Source organism: Phoenix dactylifera, unplaced genomic scaffold (assembly GCF_009389715.1).
Source record: "Phoenix dactylifera cultivar Barhee BC4 unplaced genomic scaffold, palm_55x_up_171113_PBpolish2nd_filt_p 000090F, whole genome shotgun sequence".
NCBI classification, from domain to species: domain Eukaryota; kingdom Viridiplantae; phylum Streptophyta; class Magnoliopsida; order Arecales; family Arecaceae; genus Phoenix; species Phoenix dactylifera.
This window is the reverse complement of record NW_024067679.1, coordinates 1,028,733-1,047,070: the sequence shown is the minus strand read 5'-3', so window position 1 is coordinate 1,047,070 and position 18,338 is coordinate 1,028,733. Positions and strand designations below refer to the sequence as shown.

The 18,338-nt window shown below is 40.5% G+C and overlaps 2 protein-coding genes, 1 non-coding gene and 1 pseudogene across 4 annotated transcripts; 1 reads left to right on the top strand and 3 right to left on the bottom strand.

The window, feature by feature from the left end:
* The first annotated feature begins 1,070 nt into the window (after window positions 1-1,070).
* LOC103716073 (protein STAY-GREEN homolog, chloroplastic-like) lies at window positions 1,071-3,034 on the top strand. Of its 2 annotated transcripts, none has more exons than XM_008803928.4 (4): window positions 1,071-1,527; window positions 1,614-1,787; window positions 1,886-2,050; window positions 2,306-3,034. In XM_008803928.4, the coding sequence occupies exons 1-4, from the start codon at window positions 1,399-1,401 to the stop codon at window positions 2,633-2,635; spliced, it is 798 nt and encodes a 265-aa protein (XP_008802150.1). In that variant the 5' UTR covers window positions 1,071-1,398; the 3' UTR covers window positions 2,636-3,034. The 2 variants fall into 2 exon arrangements, with proteins under 2 accessions (XP_008802150.1, XP_008802149.1); XM_008803927.4 differs by having other exon boundaries at window positions 1,886-2,053.
* Window positions 3,035-5,010: 1,976 nt separating this feature from the next.
* On the bottom strand, window positions 5,011-6,420 carry LOC103716101 (plasma membrane ATPase 1). The gene is given in 1 exon segment (XM_017844948.1): window positions 5,011-6,420. A coding segment is annotated over 1 exon segment (1,410 nt).
* Window positions 6,421-10,786: 4,366 nt separating this feature from the next.
* LOC113463317 lies at window positions 10,787-10,884 on the bottom strand (annotated as a pseudogene).
* Window positions 10,885-16,121: 5,237 nt separating this feature from the next.
* LOC120104741 lies at window positions 16,122-16,227 on the bottom strand. The gene has a single exon (XR_005507103.1). It is a non-coding gene; the product is annotated as a small nucleolar RNA R71 (small nucleolar RNA).
* Window positions 16,228-18,338: the final 2,111 nt, after the last annotated feature.

Here is an 18,338-nt window from a genome sequence, read left to right as displayed (position 1 = left end):
AAGATTTTATGAAAAAATCTGTGAATATTTGCATAAATACTCTTTTAAATATTGAAATTTTCATGAACGCCCTTCAAATTGATATAGAAATTGCATGAATTGAAAAAATAAAATTAGATTTTTTTATGTAAACCCTTCTAAATATGTGAAATTGCATGATTACCCTCGCAAAGTATTATTTACATATATATATATATATATATCCTTATAAATATTTTTTTACATATCTATCAATTAAGGATATTTTAGTCATTTTTAATTTTAAACTACTAATTTTTTAACGGCGTTAGGTATGGGTATATATGTAAGAAAAAAGAAAATAAAGGCTATATACGTAAAACAAGTATTTTATGAAAGTATACATGTAAATATCAATTTTGAAAGGGTATTCATGCAAATTTTAATATTTAGAAAGATATGTATGAAAAAAGAAGAAGATTATTTAGAAAGATTTTATGAAAAAATCTGTGAATATTTGCATAAATACTCTTTTAAATATTGAAATTTTCATGAATGCTCTTCAAATTGATATAGAAATTGCATGAATTGAAAAAATAAAATTAGATTTTTTTATGTAAACCCTTGTAAATATGTGAAATTGCATGATTACCCTCGCAAAGTATTATTTGCATATATATATATATATATCCTTATAAATGTTTTTTTTACATATCTATCCATTAAGGATATTTCAGTCATTTTTAATTTTAAACTACTAATTTTTTAACGGCGTTAGGTATGGGTATATATGTAAGAAAAAAGAAAATAAAGGCTATATACGTAAAACAAGTATTTTATGAAAGTATACATGTAAATATCAATTTTGAAAGGGTATTCATGCAAATTTTAATATTTAGAAAGATATGTATGAAAAAAAGAAGAAGATTACTTTGTATATTTGCATTCAGAACCTCAAATCTCTTAGTTTTACTTTACGTGCTGGTTTTAACTCTCCAGGTTGCACCAAGACAAGGCCTCTTCGTCTTTTAGCTGAAAAAATGAAGACAGCGTGGAAGTTTTGCTTCAAAGCTAGAACAAAAAAGCAGCCGCCAAGTCTCGCGCGATCACCATTCCCACACGCATACTCCCACCGAGATGCCCGGAGCTGTCGTCTCCCCGTAAGCAACGAAGAAAGCAAAGGCTCTAGATCTCTCCCGCAGTTCCCATATATTTCGTCTACATCCTATAGCCTCAGCCCTCGGCACACGCGATAGTATCCCAGACAGAAACCTACTCCCATCAAATCTGTGGAAAATTAGAGAGAGCCTTGACTCTGTCCAACTTCTCTCCTAGCCTTGGAATCTCCAATTTCCACGCTATTTTTCTCTTCCTTCCTATTCTTCTTATAGTTTTCTTTGTGCTCTATTCCCAGTTTCCCCATTTTGAAGGCCATACAGGATGGGGTGCAGCACTACTCTGTTCCTGGTTCCTACCCAATTAAAGCAACACCCTTCTTCCTTGGATCTCAAGAGAACCCCCTTCCTCCTCCTTGGGAAGCGGCCTAGACGAAAACGAGCCATCGTTCCGGTGAGCTAGCTTTTCGAATTCCTCTCGTCTCCTCTTTCTACATAACTAACTCGAGGAGTTGATATGATTTGATTTGATTCTAATAGGCGGCGAGGTTATTTGGGCCGGCGATCTTCGAGGCGTCCAAGTTGAAGGTATCGTTCCTCGGAGTCGATGAGGAGAAGCACCCCGGGAAGCTCCCCCGGACCTACACCCTCACCCACAGCGACATCACCGCCAAGCTCACCCTCGCCATCTCCAACACCATCAACCGCGCCCAGGTTTTATTGCAACCACCACCCTTCTCCTCAACTCATAGAATCCAAAGAAAAAGAAAGAGACTTGTACTTACTCGGTTATTTGCGTAATCCAACAACAGCTCAAGGGCTGGTACAACCGGCTTCAGAGGGATGAGGTGGTGGCAGAGTGGAAGAAGGTCCAGGGCAAGATGTCCCTCCACGTCCACTGCCATATCAGCGGCGGCCACTTCCTCCTCGACCTCATCGCCAACCTCCGTCACTACATCTTCTGCAAGGAACTCCCAGTAGTGCGCCCTCATTCAATTTGTTAGAATCATTGATTGATGGATTATACCAAATTTAGCCAGCTTTATCAAATTTTATCTCAATTGTTTTATAATTGATTGTGCCAAGCTTAATTGGTTTAATCCTATATAAATGCTACTTCTAAAAATACAATTCTCTTTGCCCTTTTTTTATTTTTATTTTTTTAACATCCTTGGACTATGTCCTTTCTCTTTCGGATTCTGTTGTTATTTGATGTGCGTTTTAATTTGTAGGTGTTGGAGGCGTTTGTTCATGGAGATAGGAATCTGCTCAACAATTACCCGGAACTGGAGGAGGCTCTGGTGTGGGTCTATTTCCACTCTAACCTGCCGGAGTTCAACAGGGTGGAGTGCTGGGGGCCGCTTCGTGACGCGGCTTCGGGGGGGCGGGGGGAGCCCGGGGAGTCGCCGCTGCCGCCGCCGCCGCCGGGGTCGTCGTGGGAGTGGCCGCAGCGGTGCCCGGTGGACTGCGACTGCTGCTTCCCGACCCGAAGCTTGATCCCCTGGCCGCATGACTTCGACTTCCACGAGAAGTACCGGGAATCCGCCGGGCAACCGCAGTAGCAGCGAGGTGATGAAATGCTCCAGCAATCTAAACTCTGGTGATCGAGTAGCCTTGGGTTAAAAAGGGGGAAAGAAAAGCAGAGTCCATTGCTGATTCTTTAAAATATTGAATTCTGCTCCATAAACTATGGTGTATACATTCGCATAAAATTGTGCTGTAAAAAGATTAAAAGAACCGATTGTGTAAATAGTTGAAGGAAATCCTGTAGCTTAGAATTACTCAATCCAATTGGATCTCCTGCGTGATATGACAAGAGCTGTCCATGCAGGAAGATAAGATGGCACTCGCACAGCTACTAAATTGCCCGGGCCCAGACGAACGGTGCGCCTATGGAGGTTTTGAAGCGTAGTGAGATGAGAGTTTCGTGTTAATTTGAATGGTAGGAAGGTGAACTAATGTTTCCATTCACATGCGTTTTCTGGATGCTCTTGAGATTGTCTGTCCGCTTGCCATAAAGAAAGAAAGAAAGGAGAAATTCTCTAAGCTACAAATGAACAGAACAATGTTGCATAATGCTGAAATGGTAGCAGAAATAGGAGAAGATTTTGTCCATATTTATTTGTGTGGACTCAAGAAATTATTAGATAGGACGGTTGTACAAACTAGGAATATAGACTACCTAATAATAGCTTGCAACATCATCCAGTGGGAATAAAAAACTTTAGCAACTTTTAAACCCATCTCCCATTAGCCATGGTTAGATTCTCAGATGCCAATGCCTTATCGTTGAAAATAGTAATTCGTCGCAAAATATTATTTTGTAATGAAATAAATTTGTTGCTAACACATATATAATTCGTGATAAAATAATTTGTCACTAAAATTGAGTAAACAACATTGCCTAAACATCTATTTTATCTCAAAAAGTTAGCTTTGAGGGTCGCGTGCATTATTTTTTTTTGCTAGGAAAGTAATTTTTTTCATGACAAAAAATTTGTGATTTTGGCATTAACGATTTACCGCCATGATTTATTTTGAGGCTCAAATTTGACTTTGCCATGATAACTTTTGGCCCTTGATTATTTTTGGGGCACCTTTGCTTCATTTAATGACGAGGGTTTATTTCTTCATTAAACTAAGTGTGCTATAGACTTGCTTCGATGTAGTTGATGTTTGTGAGATGCTAAACTTGTGGCCACTCTTGTTAGCCCTAAAAATTGGTCTCTTACAATCAACAAGTGCTTCATTATCTACTGCCACCGCATAAAGTAGTATTGTTGAAGCTATTCATTATCTCGCCTTCACCAGGCATGATATTTCTTTTACTATTAATTAGTTTTATCAATAGTTCACCGTATTACTGGAGCTTTTCAATACCTCATTTTCACCAAACTTGATTGCATTCACCATTAATTAGATTTCATAAATTTATGCTCCACGAAAAGATCATTTTTAAGCTATTAAGAGAAATTTACATTACTGTTGAAATTAACATTACTTTTGGCATTTTGCATCCCATCTATGCCAACACCAAAAAACTCGGGGTTGCAGAAAACTTAGTTGACTGGTGGAGAAAGGCATTTAATCTTCCATAGTAATGAGGTTGGTGTGCATGGGCATGCCATTGACATCTAATCAATTAGAAAGATAATGAGGAGGATTGAATGAAGGATAGAGAGTAGCATGAATCTAGATGGTTTAACCTTCAAGAACTTTCACCACCATTTGAAGGTGGATAAGGGAGTATAGCACTGAGCGCGCTGGATTATAATAAAAAAGTTAAGTTACGCGTGCTCCTAGGATAAAAACTAGATTAAAGATAAAAGATAAAATTTATTGAATTGATTATCAAATAATTCTGATACAGAGTGCAAATCCAATATTTATACTTGATGCGGGGAAGCGTGGAAGTTGGATTCACAAGCCCGGCTGAATTTAAGGAATAGAAACTCAGATCATGGGCTAAGCTTTGAATCCCAAAAGTGGTTGTTTGCTGGCTCGAAATAGAGCAGAAATAGTGGTGAAGATGATCAATCCTCCTGCAAGGAACCTGGTTCAAAAGATTCGAAAAACAAGGGATTCAAATGCTCCATGAAACAGAGCTTTCATTCCTTTCTTAATGGCGGTTGAAAACATCAAAATAAGAAGAAGAAGAGCACGACTCTTCTAGCAATCCTTTTATAGGATTACAGGCTCATCCTAAACCTAAACAATGGGACTCAACACAAAGCAAATCCTAAATCAACAAGGACTCTTAATCCCAACTAAATTCAGAACCAAAACAAGACTAAATTCAACAACTAAACAAAGACTCTAAACTAGCTTGATTAAACCAAAATTCAGAAGCAAACTAATCTGATTCGACTCTTTTGGAGCGTGGGATTGATCTCTCCTTGAGTGAGATTGATCCAAACACCCCCACGAAGAAGAGGAATCAAATCTTCATAACTGCAATGTCCTCGCTCGATTCCTCTGTTCCACAGCTCTGTTCCGTGGAAGAAATCTGTCCTGCATTAGTCCCCTCCACTTGAAGATAACTCGCCCTCGAGTTAATGTTTGGATACAACGGCTTCTCAGTTTTTGAGGCTCTAGCAGCCATTAGAATTACAGTGTCTAAGGTTACACCATTTGCAAAAACCTCAATAAAGTTGTTGTCCACTGTTAGCTTGTTCAGAGTAAGAGTTCCTCTTTCGTCACAGCAAAGAACATCCACATTGGCCATTTCTTCAATTACAGTCCTTCTCTTTGTAATGGCTCCCTGGCCCCTGCTGAGCCAGGCATGAGAGCCAATAGCCATCATCACAGCCAGAACTATGGGCATGGCTATGAGGTTCCCTCCAATAAGCAGAACCAAGAGATTATCAATTTCAGGGAGATAGGCCCTGTCTTGGATTGGATGCATAACAATAATCTTGATACACATTCCCGTTGCAGTCAAGACCTTTTGGAAGTGACCAACTTGGTTCGTCGAGTCTACAAGATGGGCAACCTTGCCAAAGAAAGTTTAAACACCCATAGCAATAACGACAACCTCGATCTCACCTTGCTTGCATATGGAACCAGAGTATACACCATCACCTGAACCTTTGGCAACAGATAGCGATTCTTCAGTATGGGCAGACTGATCAATTTTCAGTAGATCTCCATCAAGGAGACGGGCATCCGCGGGGATGATATCCCCATGCTTGATGCTAATAATGTCCTCTAGGGCAAGAATAGCCGGTTCCTCCTCTTTCCACCTGCCACCCCTGAGCATCTTGGCTTTTGGCGCGAGGCTAGCCATGAGGGTGGCTGTTGCATTGCCGGTATTGTTCTCTTCAATGATGCAGATGTTCAAAATCTGGTTCATCACACTAAAGTCTTTCGGTACTTGTTGTGGGGTAGGGGTGTCCTCTCCTTTGTCGACCAACACCACGATCTCGTTAGTCTCCTTGAGATCTTCCACAAACTGCTCTTCTGGGACCATGAGGAAAGATTTTTCCTCCACTTTAGAAGCTTTGGGAGTAGGTCTTTCATTCATCGGCACTAGAAGAATTTTCTTACCGTGCCATCGAAATAGGTAAGTGTTATCTCGACCCCTATACGTCACGTCTGTGTCATATTGCCACGGATGTCCGAGTAGCATATGACATGCATTCATGTCGACCACGTCGCACACTACCTCGTCCTTGTAGTACCGCCCAATGGACAATGGCACCCTACAAACCTTATCCACTCTTATTTCTGCACCTTTCTTGATCCGCCCGATCTTGTAAGGCGACAGGTGTTTGTCCGTCTTCAACTTCATGGCGTGGACCAGTGCTGAAGAGACAATATTCTCGCTGCTGCCACCATCGATGATCATGTGGCACACCATATTATTGATTGTACAATGGGTCTTGAAGATGCTATGGCATTGCGATATCTCCTCCCTTCTTGGACAGAATAATATATGCTGAACTACAAAGGTAGCTGGAGTCCCATGATCATGTGTCGTCACCATAATGTTGTCATCCTCGGACTACTCCTCATCTTCTTGTCCTTCATCCTTGTGGTTTTTTCCTTCTTCTTCAGCTGTCTCAATCATATAGACTGATCGCCACTTTGGACACTCATTAGATCGATGCCGAACCTCCTGACACCTATAACATTTGACGGGCATAGACTTTTCGTAGGAGTTTCTGCTACCTTTCGGTGCCTCCAGCTATTTGCTAAAATTTTCAACACTTCTGGTCGTGGATGTTGGTGGCGGTTGGCCCAAAGTGGCCACCACATCAATGGCCTTCTGCTTTACCATGGTGGAGTGTGAAGATGCCCGAATCGTGGGCTGAAACTGGCTCAATTTTCGGGCCGCATGTCCCTCGAGTTTTATGGCCAAACTTGTGGCTTCAGATAGGCTCCACACCGGATGTAGATCCACCTAATCTTGGATAGTTGGCTTCAATCCTCCGATGTACCTTGCCACCTCCTAATTTTCCATCTCCGTCAGATTGTTACGGGCGTTGAGATGGTTGAATTCATGGGTGTACTCGGTCACCGTCCGAGGACCCTGTCAGTAATTTTGATACTGGTTATATAGCGTTTGCTCGTAGTCGGACAAGAAAAATTGACCATGCAAATGCTGCTTCATCTTGCGCCAAGTGATGACCTGCATCTTCCTTGCCGCATACGATTGTGTTGTAATTACTCCTACCATGCAGATGCTCCACCTTTTAATTTGTATGCAACAAGCTTCATCTTCTCCTAATCTGGGATCTCCATGTAATCGAAGAACTTTTCGACCTCAGCCATCCAATCCAGAAAACCTTCGATGTGTAGATTGCCATTGAAAGTAGGAAGATCTAGCTTCAAACGATAATCGGAGGTGACACGGTTCCGTTCAATCCTTTTGGATCTATAACCTGCGGAATTTGTGTTGTGCCTTTGTTGCAGCCCGTTGAACTCGCCGAAGGCCAATCCTTTATCTTCTTCGTCGGACGACTCCGGGTAGATGATAAGTGCTAAATAATGCATAAACTAATATCTTATTCATAGCACTTATCATTATTTTAATTCATATATTTTGTGAATTTAACTTAAAAAAAATGTGTCACCTTCATCATTGCATTTTAATAAAGTATTAAAGGTAATTCAAGTTTTACTTATTTATTTACTGATTGAGTCTAATGTATGCAGGTCGAATCAAATTCACCTGGGATGATCCCTGAACCCAATCGCATGCACCCCATGAATCGGATTTTCCTAACCAATTAGAGTCGACCCCAATTTTCCTTTTCAACACATGGCCACCCCAAGGTTCACTTGTCTTCTCCCGTGCTCCGTACCTTATCCAAGCTACACTACCACAATTCCAATTGCAAGCCATCTCAGTCATTCATCTTGCATCCACGTCATCCTTCCCACGCTCATATTTAAACTTCCCCTCGCGTCCGTGTCGTCGTCCACATCGAGTTCATCTTTATCCCATCTCCCAACCAGCTCCGGCTCTCATTTTTATTCTGATCATCCAAATCCCAGCATCCTCTCCCTTCGTAATAAAGCCCCAGCTCATCCCGCTTTCATCCGTTCAGCATCTATCAACAAATCCCAGCATTCGGATGAATCTCTTGCATCCTCTTCCCTTGTTCCGAAACAAAGGTAACAACCATCCGTGATTCAAGGCCCCTTCCAGATTATTTGCCAGCATCTTCATCTCCGCATCATCACCGGACCTCAACGTCTGCTCACGAATCCAGCTTTGCCCTTCTTCGGAATAGAATCCAGTCGTTCCCAGATTTCCTCCCAAGCCGTCAGCCGAATCGAAGCTTTCCAGACTTCACGGAAACAAAACAGAGCAGCTCACAAAACAACATCATCGTCTTCCTTGCAGATCCCGCATCCCAGCTAAATTTCCAGCCGTCCGCGTGCAAAAATCCACCGCGATCCAACCTCGCCCAGACATTCCCCGCGTCCGTGAGCCAACGTCCGCAACCTCCCGTGAAGCTTCTCCCAGATTCCGCCTCATCCGCAGTTCACACCATCGGTCAGCGTCCGCGTGTGATCAGCTCCCAGCCGTCCGTGATCAACCCCCTCAGATCTCTTCCGTCTTCCTTGCAGGCCACGTCCGTGATCCCAGCTCCAAACCTCCATCCGAATCCCAGCATTTCCGCATCCCATGGCGATTGCAATCTTCCGGAATATCAGCTCGCTTCCGAGTCCACGCGCATTCCAAACGATCCCAAGTGTTCAAGCCCCAAGCTTCCACATTCACAGAGGATCTCAGCTGCCTCCTGCGATCAGCCTTCCTCCCTTACCGAAGATCCCGATTTCTGTGAAGCTTCCCTGCCTGCCACGTTCGCGGCCAGCCAGCATCCAAATCTCAGATTGCCGCAACCAAAGATCCCGCAATCACAGCCTCTCCGCGTCCGGGATACTCGGCAGCCAGCACGAGAGGAGCATCCCGTGTGATCAGGGAGTCCATCGAGAGGTATAAAGGACTCTCTTTTCGGAAACAGGGGGCTGGCATTCATTGAAAGAAAGAAGAATCTCAGCCCCATTCGAAAAAGAAGAAGAAAAAAAAAAAGAAAGAGAGGAAACAGGGCATGTCCTGTTTCCGAAAATAAAAAGAAAAAAAAAAGAGAGAAAGAAGAGGAACAGGGGAGATTTTTTTCATATTGATAGCCGGCTAATCCCTTTGGTCTAGGGTGATGGGAGAACCCTTGATTGTTACTTTCTTGGAGTAAACTCTAAACTATTGTTCTATTCAATTTAGATCTTTTGATATGTTTTGGTTTCTTGCTTGCCTATATTGTAGATAGTTCTTTAATGGTTTATATCTATTGATGCATGGATTACTTTATTATTTGATTTGTCGTAGACATAACCGGCACGACGAATGCTTAGAAATTGAGTTCGTGTGTTCAAACAATATATTCCATGATTAGATCTATCCTACATTTGAACTTTTAAATCAGAAACCGTAGAGTTTATATCTTGAATGTATTATTGTCAAGAGAGATTCCGGATCCCTAACCATCTCTTTATTATCGAACTTAATCTATTAATTAGTTTCTCTAAACTTCAAAACATCATCTTAATCCACAAATTTATTCAACTGAAAATTACATCTAAAAATTACGCTGATAATCTATAGATCGTTCCCTGAGGATTCGACCTCGGACTCCCGAGAATTTACTACTTGTGCGATTCTCCTGCACTTGGGAGAACAATTTTATTTTTGCATCAAGTTTTTGGCGCCGTTGCCGGGGAACGGCTTAGTTATTAGTATAGTTTTAGATTTAATTAGTACCCTATCAGTTAGATTGAACATTATAGTAAAACTAAAACTGAAAAAAAAAAAATTTATTGCTGTTTTTTTTATTCCCTACACAGTCTGCATCAAACTCTGATATCTGAGTAATCCACCGTCTGATTGCACTCAAATTGCGTCGGCTGCTGTAGGACACATGTTTCTTTCATCCGAACGGTCTGATTGATATTCTGATACTTTTACGACCATTAAATTAATATAAACTTTGCTGCTGTCTGCTTTGAATTTTCTGGGTTTAATTTTTTTGTTTAGAATCAGAATTTTATTATCATCATATCTCATTAACCCTTGTTGCTACTTGAAAATTGATAAGAACTTTAAGAAAAGATCAAGGGTAATCATTAAAAAAATAAAAAATAAAAAAAAACAAACAAATAAATAAACTCTGAAATTTTGTATGCTAGGTTGGAATAGGGACAACACTGGATGTCTGAGTCGACAACCTTTTGACAATTCCTTAGATCACATTATTGAAACTTTTTCGCAAAATCTCAGATCTGGTGAGATGGCTGATGATGATGTAGGAAGTCACCATGGTAATGAAGGTAGACCCCCAGTTATGACACTTCGACAATATTTACATCCTACTAGGACTAGTCAACCTTCATGCATGATTATTCCTGAAAATGTAGGACACTTTGAAATCAAACCAGGAGTAATTCAATTGCTGCCAAAGTATCATGGAATGGAATCCGAGAACCCTTATCTTCACCTTAAGGATTTTGAGGAAATTAGCATCACATTTAGAGTGCCAAATGTATCGGAAGATGTCCTTAAATTAACCTTGTTTCCTTTTTCCTTGAAGGATAAAGCCAAAACATGGCTGAACTCCTTGAGACCAAGATCGTTAGGAACATGGCATGATATGCAAAGAGAATTCTTAAAAAAGTTCTTTCCCGCACAAAGGACTAATTTTTTGAAAAGGCACATTAGTAATTTCCAACAAAAAGACCATGAAACATTTTATGAATGCTGGGAGAGATTTAAAGATTTGCTACTCTCTTGTCCTCATCATGGGTTTGAAACATGGAGAACCATTAGTTTCTTTTACGAGGGATTGTCTCCACAATTAAAACAATTTATAGAGACTATGTGCAATGGTCTATTTTTGGAAAAGCAACCCGATGAGGCATGGGACTATTTAGACTCTCTCGCAGAGACTGCACAATTATGGGATACAGGGAATAGAGTGAATAAACCTTTGCCTAAGCCTACTAGCATTCCACACGGGGCCTTTACAACCTTAATACTCAGGATGATATTCAGGCTAAAATGGCAGCCCTTACTAGGAAGGTAGAGGAAATTGAACTTAGAAGGATTGAACCCGTCAAGACCGTAGAGCATAACAACGAGTGTTGTAGGATTTGCGAGATGCCTGGCCATCTCATCACTGATTACCCCACAATACCCGCATTCAAGGAAGTGTTGCACGATCAGGCCAATGTTATGAATACATATCAAAAATCTTTCAATAGTCCTTTTTCGGGCACTTACAACCCTGGATGGAAGAACCATCCAAATTTCAGGTGGAGGAATGACCAACCTCAACAAGTATATAACCCAACTCCTCCACCTCCGCCACCTCATTATGCACACGCACCCCCTCAAAAATCCAGTCTCGAAGAAACTTTGCAATCTTTCATGCAAGGTCAAGCTAAAATCAATGATGAATTAAGAAATCAACTGACAACGCTGACCACTGCTTTAAGTGCTCAAGAGAAAGGTAAGCTACTAGCTCAACCACAACCTAACCCTCAAGTCTATGGCGGTAGCAATGCATCATCTTCAACTTCGCATAAAGAACAAGCGAAGAGTATAATAACTTTGTGAAGTGGAAAAGTTATTGACCGACCAGTCCCAGAACAAACTCAAGCCATACCTGATTCTGACCCTTTAAAGACAAAAGAAAAGGATAACGAAGAAACTGAAGCACCAACATCTACTAAAAAAATCAAATGTCCTTTTCCTGCACCATTTCCACAAAGATTAAAGCCCTTGCAAAAGCTTGAACCAAACTCTGAAATTCTTGAGCTTTTTAAGCAAGTAAAAATCAATGTACCTCTTCTTGATGCAATCAAACAAGTGCCTTCATATGCAAAATTTTTGAAAGATTTGTGCACTGTCAAGCGTCGATTAAATGTCAAGAAGAAGGCATTTCTGGCTGAAAATGTAAGTGCAATTTTACAGCATAACATTCTTCCTAAATATAAAGATCCAGGTTGCCCAACTATCTCGTGCATCATTGGCAATTTTAGGATTGAGCGAGCATTGCTAGATTTAGGAGCGAGTGTGAACTTGTTGCCATATACGGTATATGAGCAACTCGGTTTGGGTGAGTTGAAGCCAACAACTGTGACCTTACAATTAGCTGACAGGTCAGTGAAAGTCCCTAGAGGGATTATCGAAAATGTGTTGGTCCAAGTAGACAACTTCTATTTTCCTGTTGATTTTATCGTACTGGACACACATCCGGCTTCCAATTCACCATCTCAGATTCCGGTCATCTTAGGACGTCCATTCCTTGCAACTTCTAATGCATTGATCAATTGTAGGAATGGTGTCATGAAGCTTTCTTTTGGCAATATGACCTTGGAACTGAACGTCTTTAGTATAGGTAAACAACCCAGTGATCATGAAGAAAGTAAAGAAGTTGAATGGGTTGAAACCATTGCAGAAGAATATTTGTTAAAAGAAACATTTACTGAATCGGCCGACAATGGTTTGATAGATTGGTGTTCTGAAGGTACTGCTAATGATGAGGTCCCACCTGGTTTAGATAATTCGGATGTTATGATGGTCAATGATAAGTGCTGAATAATTTATAATTTAGTTATCTTTTCATAGCACTTATCAATGTTCTTAAACTAATAAATACATACTTTACCATAAAATTGAATAAACATTGAAATAAATTTAAAATATGGTAAGAGGTAAATAATTCTTTTCTCAAAACAGACTTTGAACTTGTCTCTCTCCTGGTTGTAATCTTTCATGAAAACATATAAGGAGGAGATTGTGTTGACCCAGTTTAGTAACCTGATGGAGTTGTAATCAAGCTAAGGCTATGATTAAATAGGTTTTGGTCCTGATTCGATCGAAAGTTATAATTAATTATGTATGGGGCAAAAGTTTGATTAACCCTTTTTATTAGGTCACGGTCCGGTTTTTGGTCTGATCTGGTTGAGTTCAATCTGAAGCGGTTTAGTAAGAATAAAATGACATTGGGCTCGAGAACAAGTTGAAGCAAATCAACGATCATGATCCACCTCAAACCCAAAGTAACTTTCAACCAATTACTTACCTGTCTTCATATAAAATTTATAAATTAAAAAAAATAATGAATATAATAAAATAAACAGTTCATCACGGATTCACTGTTCATATGAACAGTGTCCCGTAAAAACACTGTTCATATGAACAGTGTTACAAAAAAAAATTAATTATAATGAATCCACTGTTCATCTTCTTCCCTCCTCTCCGCAGTGCATCACGGCCGAGATTTCCGACGATTCTCCCGTTCCGGCCATGAGATGGCGTCGCCCGAAAGATCCTCCACGCGGTGCAGCCGGCGACCAGCTCCTCCGCGATCATCATGCGTGCAGGCAGCCTCCCGTTCCTCCGCCTCTTTCTCCGCCTGCATCCCCGCCTCCGCGCTGCCGTTCCGAGCGTCCGAGATAGGCTCCCAGCGTATCACGCCACAGATCCGGCCACCTTCTTCTTCGGCTCACCTGCAGCATCTCATTCCTCCCAGCAGCAGTCGTGATCCAAGCTGAAATCAAGCACCCGTGCCAGCTCCCGTCGGATTCCCAGCATAACGCATCCGTTTTCATCTTCCGCTTCATCACCAGCATCTTCCCAAGCCTCGCGATCCCCTGCTTCCATTTCTTCCGCCCTTGATGCAGCACCATCTCATGTCCTTCCATCGATCCCGCAGCCTCGAGTCCATGATCAACGCCCGGCCATCTCATCTTCTTCCCTTCACCTCCCGTCGATCCAGCGGCCGACTTCATTTCCGGCCATTACAATCAAACGCTCCACGGATCCCTCCCAAGATCCAGCCACGCCATTGACGCCATTCATCCACTATAAAAGGAGGAGGGCGCTCGGTGGCAGGGGGAGGGGGGGCTCGGATCGGTTCAAAAGAAAAACAGGGGAGACCCCCTGTTTCAGTGAAAAGAAGTAGAAAGCCGAGAGGGAGATGAAGATGGGAGGACTTCCGGCCACCATGAGCAGCTAAGCCTCGGTTTAGGGGTTTGATGAAGCCATGGATGAGTATTTGTGTTGCATTTCTTTGATTTTTAGCGTTGTAAGACAGTTGCATACTCAATGAAATTATGATCTTAAAATGTCTTGTTTAATTTATGTAAGATGTTTATCTTGTAGAAAGTCTTTGCATGAATTAATCTAGTTTATCGAAATTGAATCCAATACCTGTGGTTTGGAAAAGATTGCTATGCAACTATCGGACTTATCTTTGAAAAATTAATCATCAGATGAATCATGCTAAATAGGACAGACCATGCCTATCCTTAGAAAAGATGGTTTGTGCCAGGCTTAGATGACTCATACTGTGGGTTAGATTTCAGCTTTTTGTATGATTGCCCTAACTTGTAGTTAAGAGCAATCGGATCATACACGCATCTAAGTCATTGAAAGCATCACACTTACGAATCCATCGGTGGATTCTAGCCCTAAACACCTCTCTCCATAGATAATTCATACTACTACACCCATATTAATTCTTATGTTTTTATCATTTACTCTAGCTTATCCCTTTTTGAAGTAATTATTTAATTAGAAAAAATAACTTGTCTCCAATCCCTGTGGACCGACACCCGTAATCACTATCCTACAGGATACGTGCTATTGCGTGGTTTATTTTCAAAATTGAAAGAACCGATCAATTTTTGGCGCCGTTGCCGGGGATTGCTAGCATAGTTATTTTTCTTATTAAAAAAAAATATTTAAAAATTAAAAAAAAAATTTTAAAAAAAAATTTCCATTATTGTTACTTTTCTTATCTTCTTTTCCTCCCTTACTAATTTTTATTTATTTATTTAGTTTTTTTTCAGGAATCGAGAAAAAAAAAATCTGGGATGATCAAAAGGAGAACTGCCGGAAAAGAATGCTGTAGAGGTTTGCAAAAAAAAAATAAAAAATAAATTGCTGGGGAAATTCCCTTTGGTAACCTCTAAACTTTTCTTATTTAAATTAATTATTGGTTTGAAATTTTGTGGTGATTGTTTGATTTTAATTATAGCAAAATTGTGAATGCATGCTTGATACACATACACAAATCAATTTGCACATAGTAAGGGCAATCACCCCAACAAGATAAGAGCCGGATTTCATCACCGGACTCTTGCCCAACTTAGGTGAACTCAATCTCACATAGTGTCATCTTTAATTAAAATCAATTAGACGTTGGCCCCTAGGGACATTCGAGCTCAATAGGACGAAGATCACCGAAAGTTGCACCAATTTCGCTCTGTGGCTTAGTTGATGTCTAGGCAAGCTTTGTCCCTGTAAGGGAGACAGTTCATCTGTTCGAGGCAAGTGGGTTTTAAGTGGGACCTTTGCGAACGCATCGTGACCCCTCCACTTACCTGGGAGCTTACCTGGTCAACTCGGTTCATTAGACCGGATTGGAGGCTTAGGTGCCCTCTTCAAACCAGTTAGGAGCTGTCTAGTGATTTTAGGTCAAAGACTAGGATTGATATGCTTTTCTCTTTTATTGCATGCTTGATTGATCGAGTACTAGTGTATGCACGGTAGTCGTTCTAGAGTACAAAACCTATTACCTTTTGACCCTGAAATAGAACGAACCCTTAGGAATATTCGAGCTAAGATCAAAACATTAGGATCATCCCCACCTCTTAAGATGGCTGAAGAACAACCCAAACTCCTGAGGGAGTACTTTACTCCCACTATTTACACTTCCCCATCTTGCATTCGATTACCTGAAGTAGCAGCTGTACAATATGAAATAAAGTCTAGTGTGATCCAAATGCTTCCATCTTTTTATGGGCTCACCAACGAAGATCCATATAAACACCTAGATGAATTCCTTGAAATTTGCACCACTGTCAAGATTCAGAATTTCACTGATGATGCTCTGAAACTTAGATTATTCCCCTTCTCCCTTAAAGATAGAGCCAAACAATGGCTGAATTCTTTAGAAGCTAACTCAATTCGTTCTTGGGATCAAATGCAACAAGAATTTCTTAAAAAATACTTTCCCATAGGAAGAACGAACCAGTTTAGACGTGCCATTACAAGCTTCTCCCAAACTGAGGGAGAAGAATTTCATGAAACTTGGGAGAGATTTAGGGACCTAATCCGTAAATGCCCTCATCATCAAATACCTAAGTGGCAACTAGTGCAATGTTTTTATGACGGATTGACAGAACGAAACCGTCAGATGATTGATGCCGCATGTGGGGGGACATTCATGCTTCAAAATGAGCATGAAGCATGGAAATTATTTGAAAATCTAAATGAAAACTCCCTCCACCATGCTTCATGTTCTCGTCAAGCACCCCCGAGTTCTCAAAGAAAAGGGACCATTTGTGAAATAAGTCATTCTATGGACCTGTCTAGCAAGGTAGATGCATTGTCCCATAAGATTGACCAATTGATGATAGGTGGGCATTACATGAACTCTTCCCAAGCACAAGTGTGTACTATTTGTTCTAGCCCATCCCACCCTATTCATGAGTGCCCTTCAGCGCCCCAATTCCCCGAACTCGTGCAAGAACACATCAATGCTGCTCAAACACCGCCTAGACCGGGTAATGACCCATTTTCCAATATATATAACCCGGGATGGCGAAATCATCCAAACTTTTTTTGGAAGCAGCAAGCTTCGAATACTGCCCAACCTTATTCCCAAAACTTTCCAAACCCTCAGAATTTTCAAACCCTACAAAATATTCATCTCTACCGTCCCTCGACTCAATTTCAACACACTCCTCCTCCACCCCAAAGAAACACAGCCTTTGAGGAGAAAGTGTTGAACGCCCTTCAAGGTTTGGAAACCATTACACAATTAGTGCACTCTCATACGCAATCAATCGCCAAGCTAGAATCCCAAATGGGTCAACTAGCTAATGCACTAAACAAGCGAGAGGAAGGAAAGCTTCCAAGCCAACCACTAAGTAATCCTAGGGGACAATACATGGCTCAAGAAAATCAACTAAATGCAATTCATCATGAACAAGCCAATGCTTTGACTACCCGAAGGAGTGGACGTGTAGTAGACAATAAGATTGGGAAGGACAACAATAAGGAAGATGAAGAAGAGGATAGAAATGTGTCAAATGAAAAACCTTCTTCTTCTTCTTCACCTAGTCCACCTTCTGCCAAAACTCATATCCCAAAGGCCCCATATCCTGAAGCTCTTAATTCACCCTCTCCCTTTGGCAAAAAAGGAACTTCACTAGAGGAAATAATGGAGGTTTTCAAACAAGTGAAAATCAACCTTCCGCTTCTTGATGCTATTAGACAAGTTTCCTCCTATGCCAAATTCCTCAAAGACCTTTGCACACAAAAGCGAAAATCTAGGACACATGTGCCTAAAAAGGTCTTCTTAACTAATCAAGTGAGTTCTATTCTCCAACACAACACCCCTCCGAAATTCAAAGATCCTGGTGCTCCCACCATCTCCTGTGTCTTAGGAAATAATTTCATTGATCGAGCACTCTTAGATCTAGGGGCAAGTGTCAACCTTTTACCTTATTCAGTTTATGAGAAACTTGGGTTAGGTGAGTTAAAACCAACCTCGGTATCCCTTCAATTGGCTGATCGATCTGTAAAAACACCACGTGGGATAATTGAAGATGTTCTTGTCAAGGTAGACAAATTCTATTTTCCAGTAGATTTCATTGTCCTTGATATGGAACATGAACCTAATCCTAAGAAACAAATCCCCGTGATCCTTGGGCGCCCCTTTTTAGCAACAGCCAATGCGTGCATAAATTGTAGAACGGGGGTAATGAATATATCATTTGGGAACATGAAGGTAAAATTAAATGTGTTCAATGCAGACGACCAACCCGCGAGGAAAGTTGAGTGTTTTATGATAGACAAAATAGATGAACCCATAAAAGGAGATGCAAAAACTACCTGACTGTGTCTGGCTGAAGACAATAAACTTAGCGCTTGTTGGGAGGCAACCCAATTCTCTTAGAATATTTCTTAACATTGAGGACAATGTTAGGTTTAGGTTTGGGGGTATTCATCTTGATTTTCATCCCAAAAATAAAAAATAAAAAATAAAAAAAAAATAAAAAAAAATAAAAAAAATAAAAAATAAAAAATAAAAAAAACCAATAAAAAAAATCATTTTTTTAAAAAAAAGAAAAAAATATATATTTTTTTTTAAAAAAAATGTGTTTATTTTTTATAAAATAATAAAAAAAAGTTAATTAAAAAAAAAGTTTTTGTTAAAAAAAACCCTAATTTATATACATTTA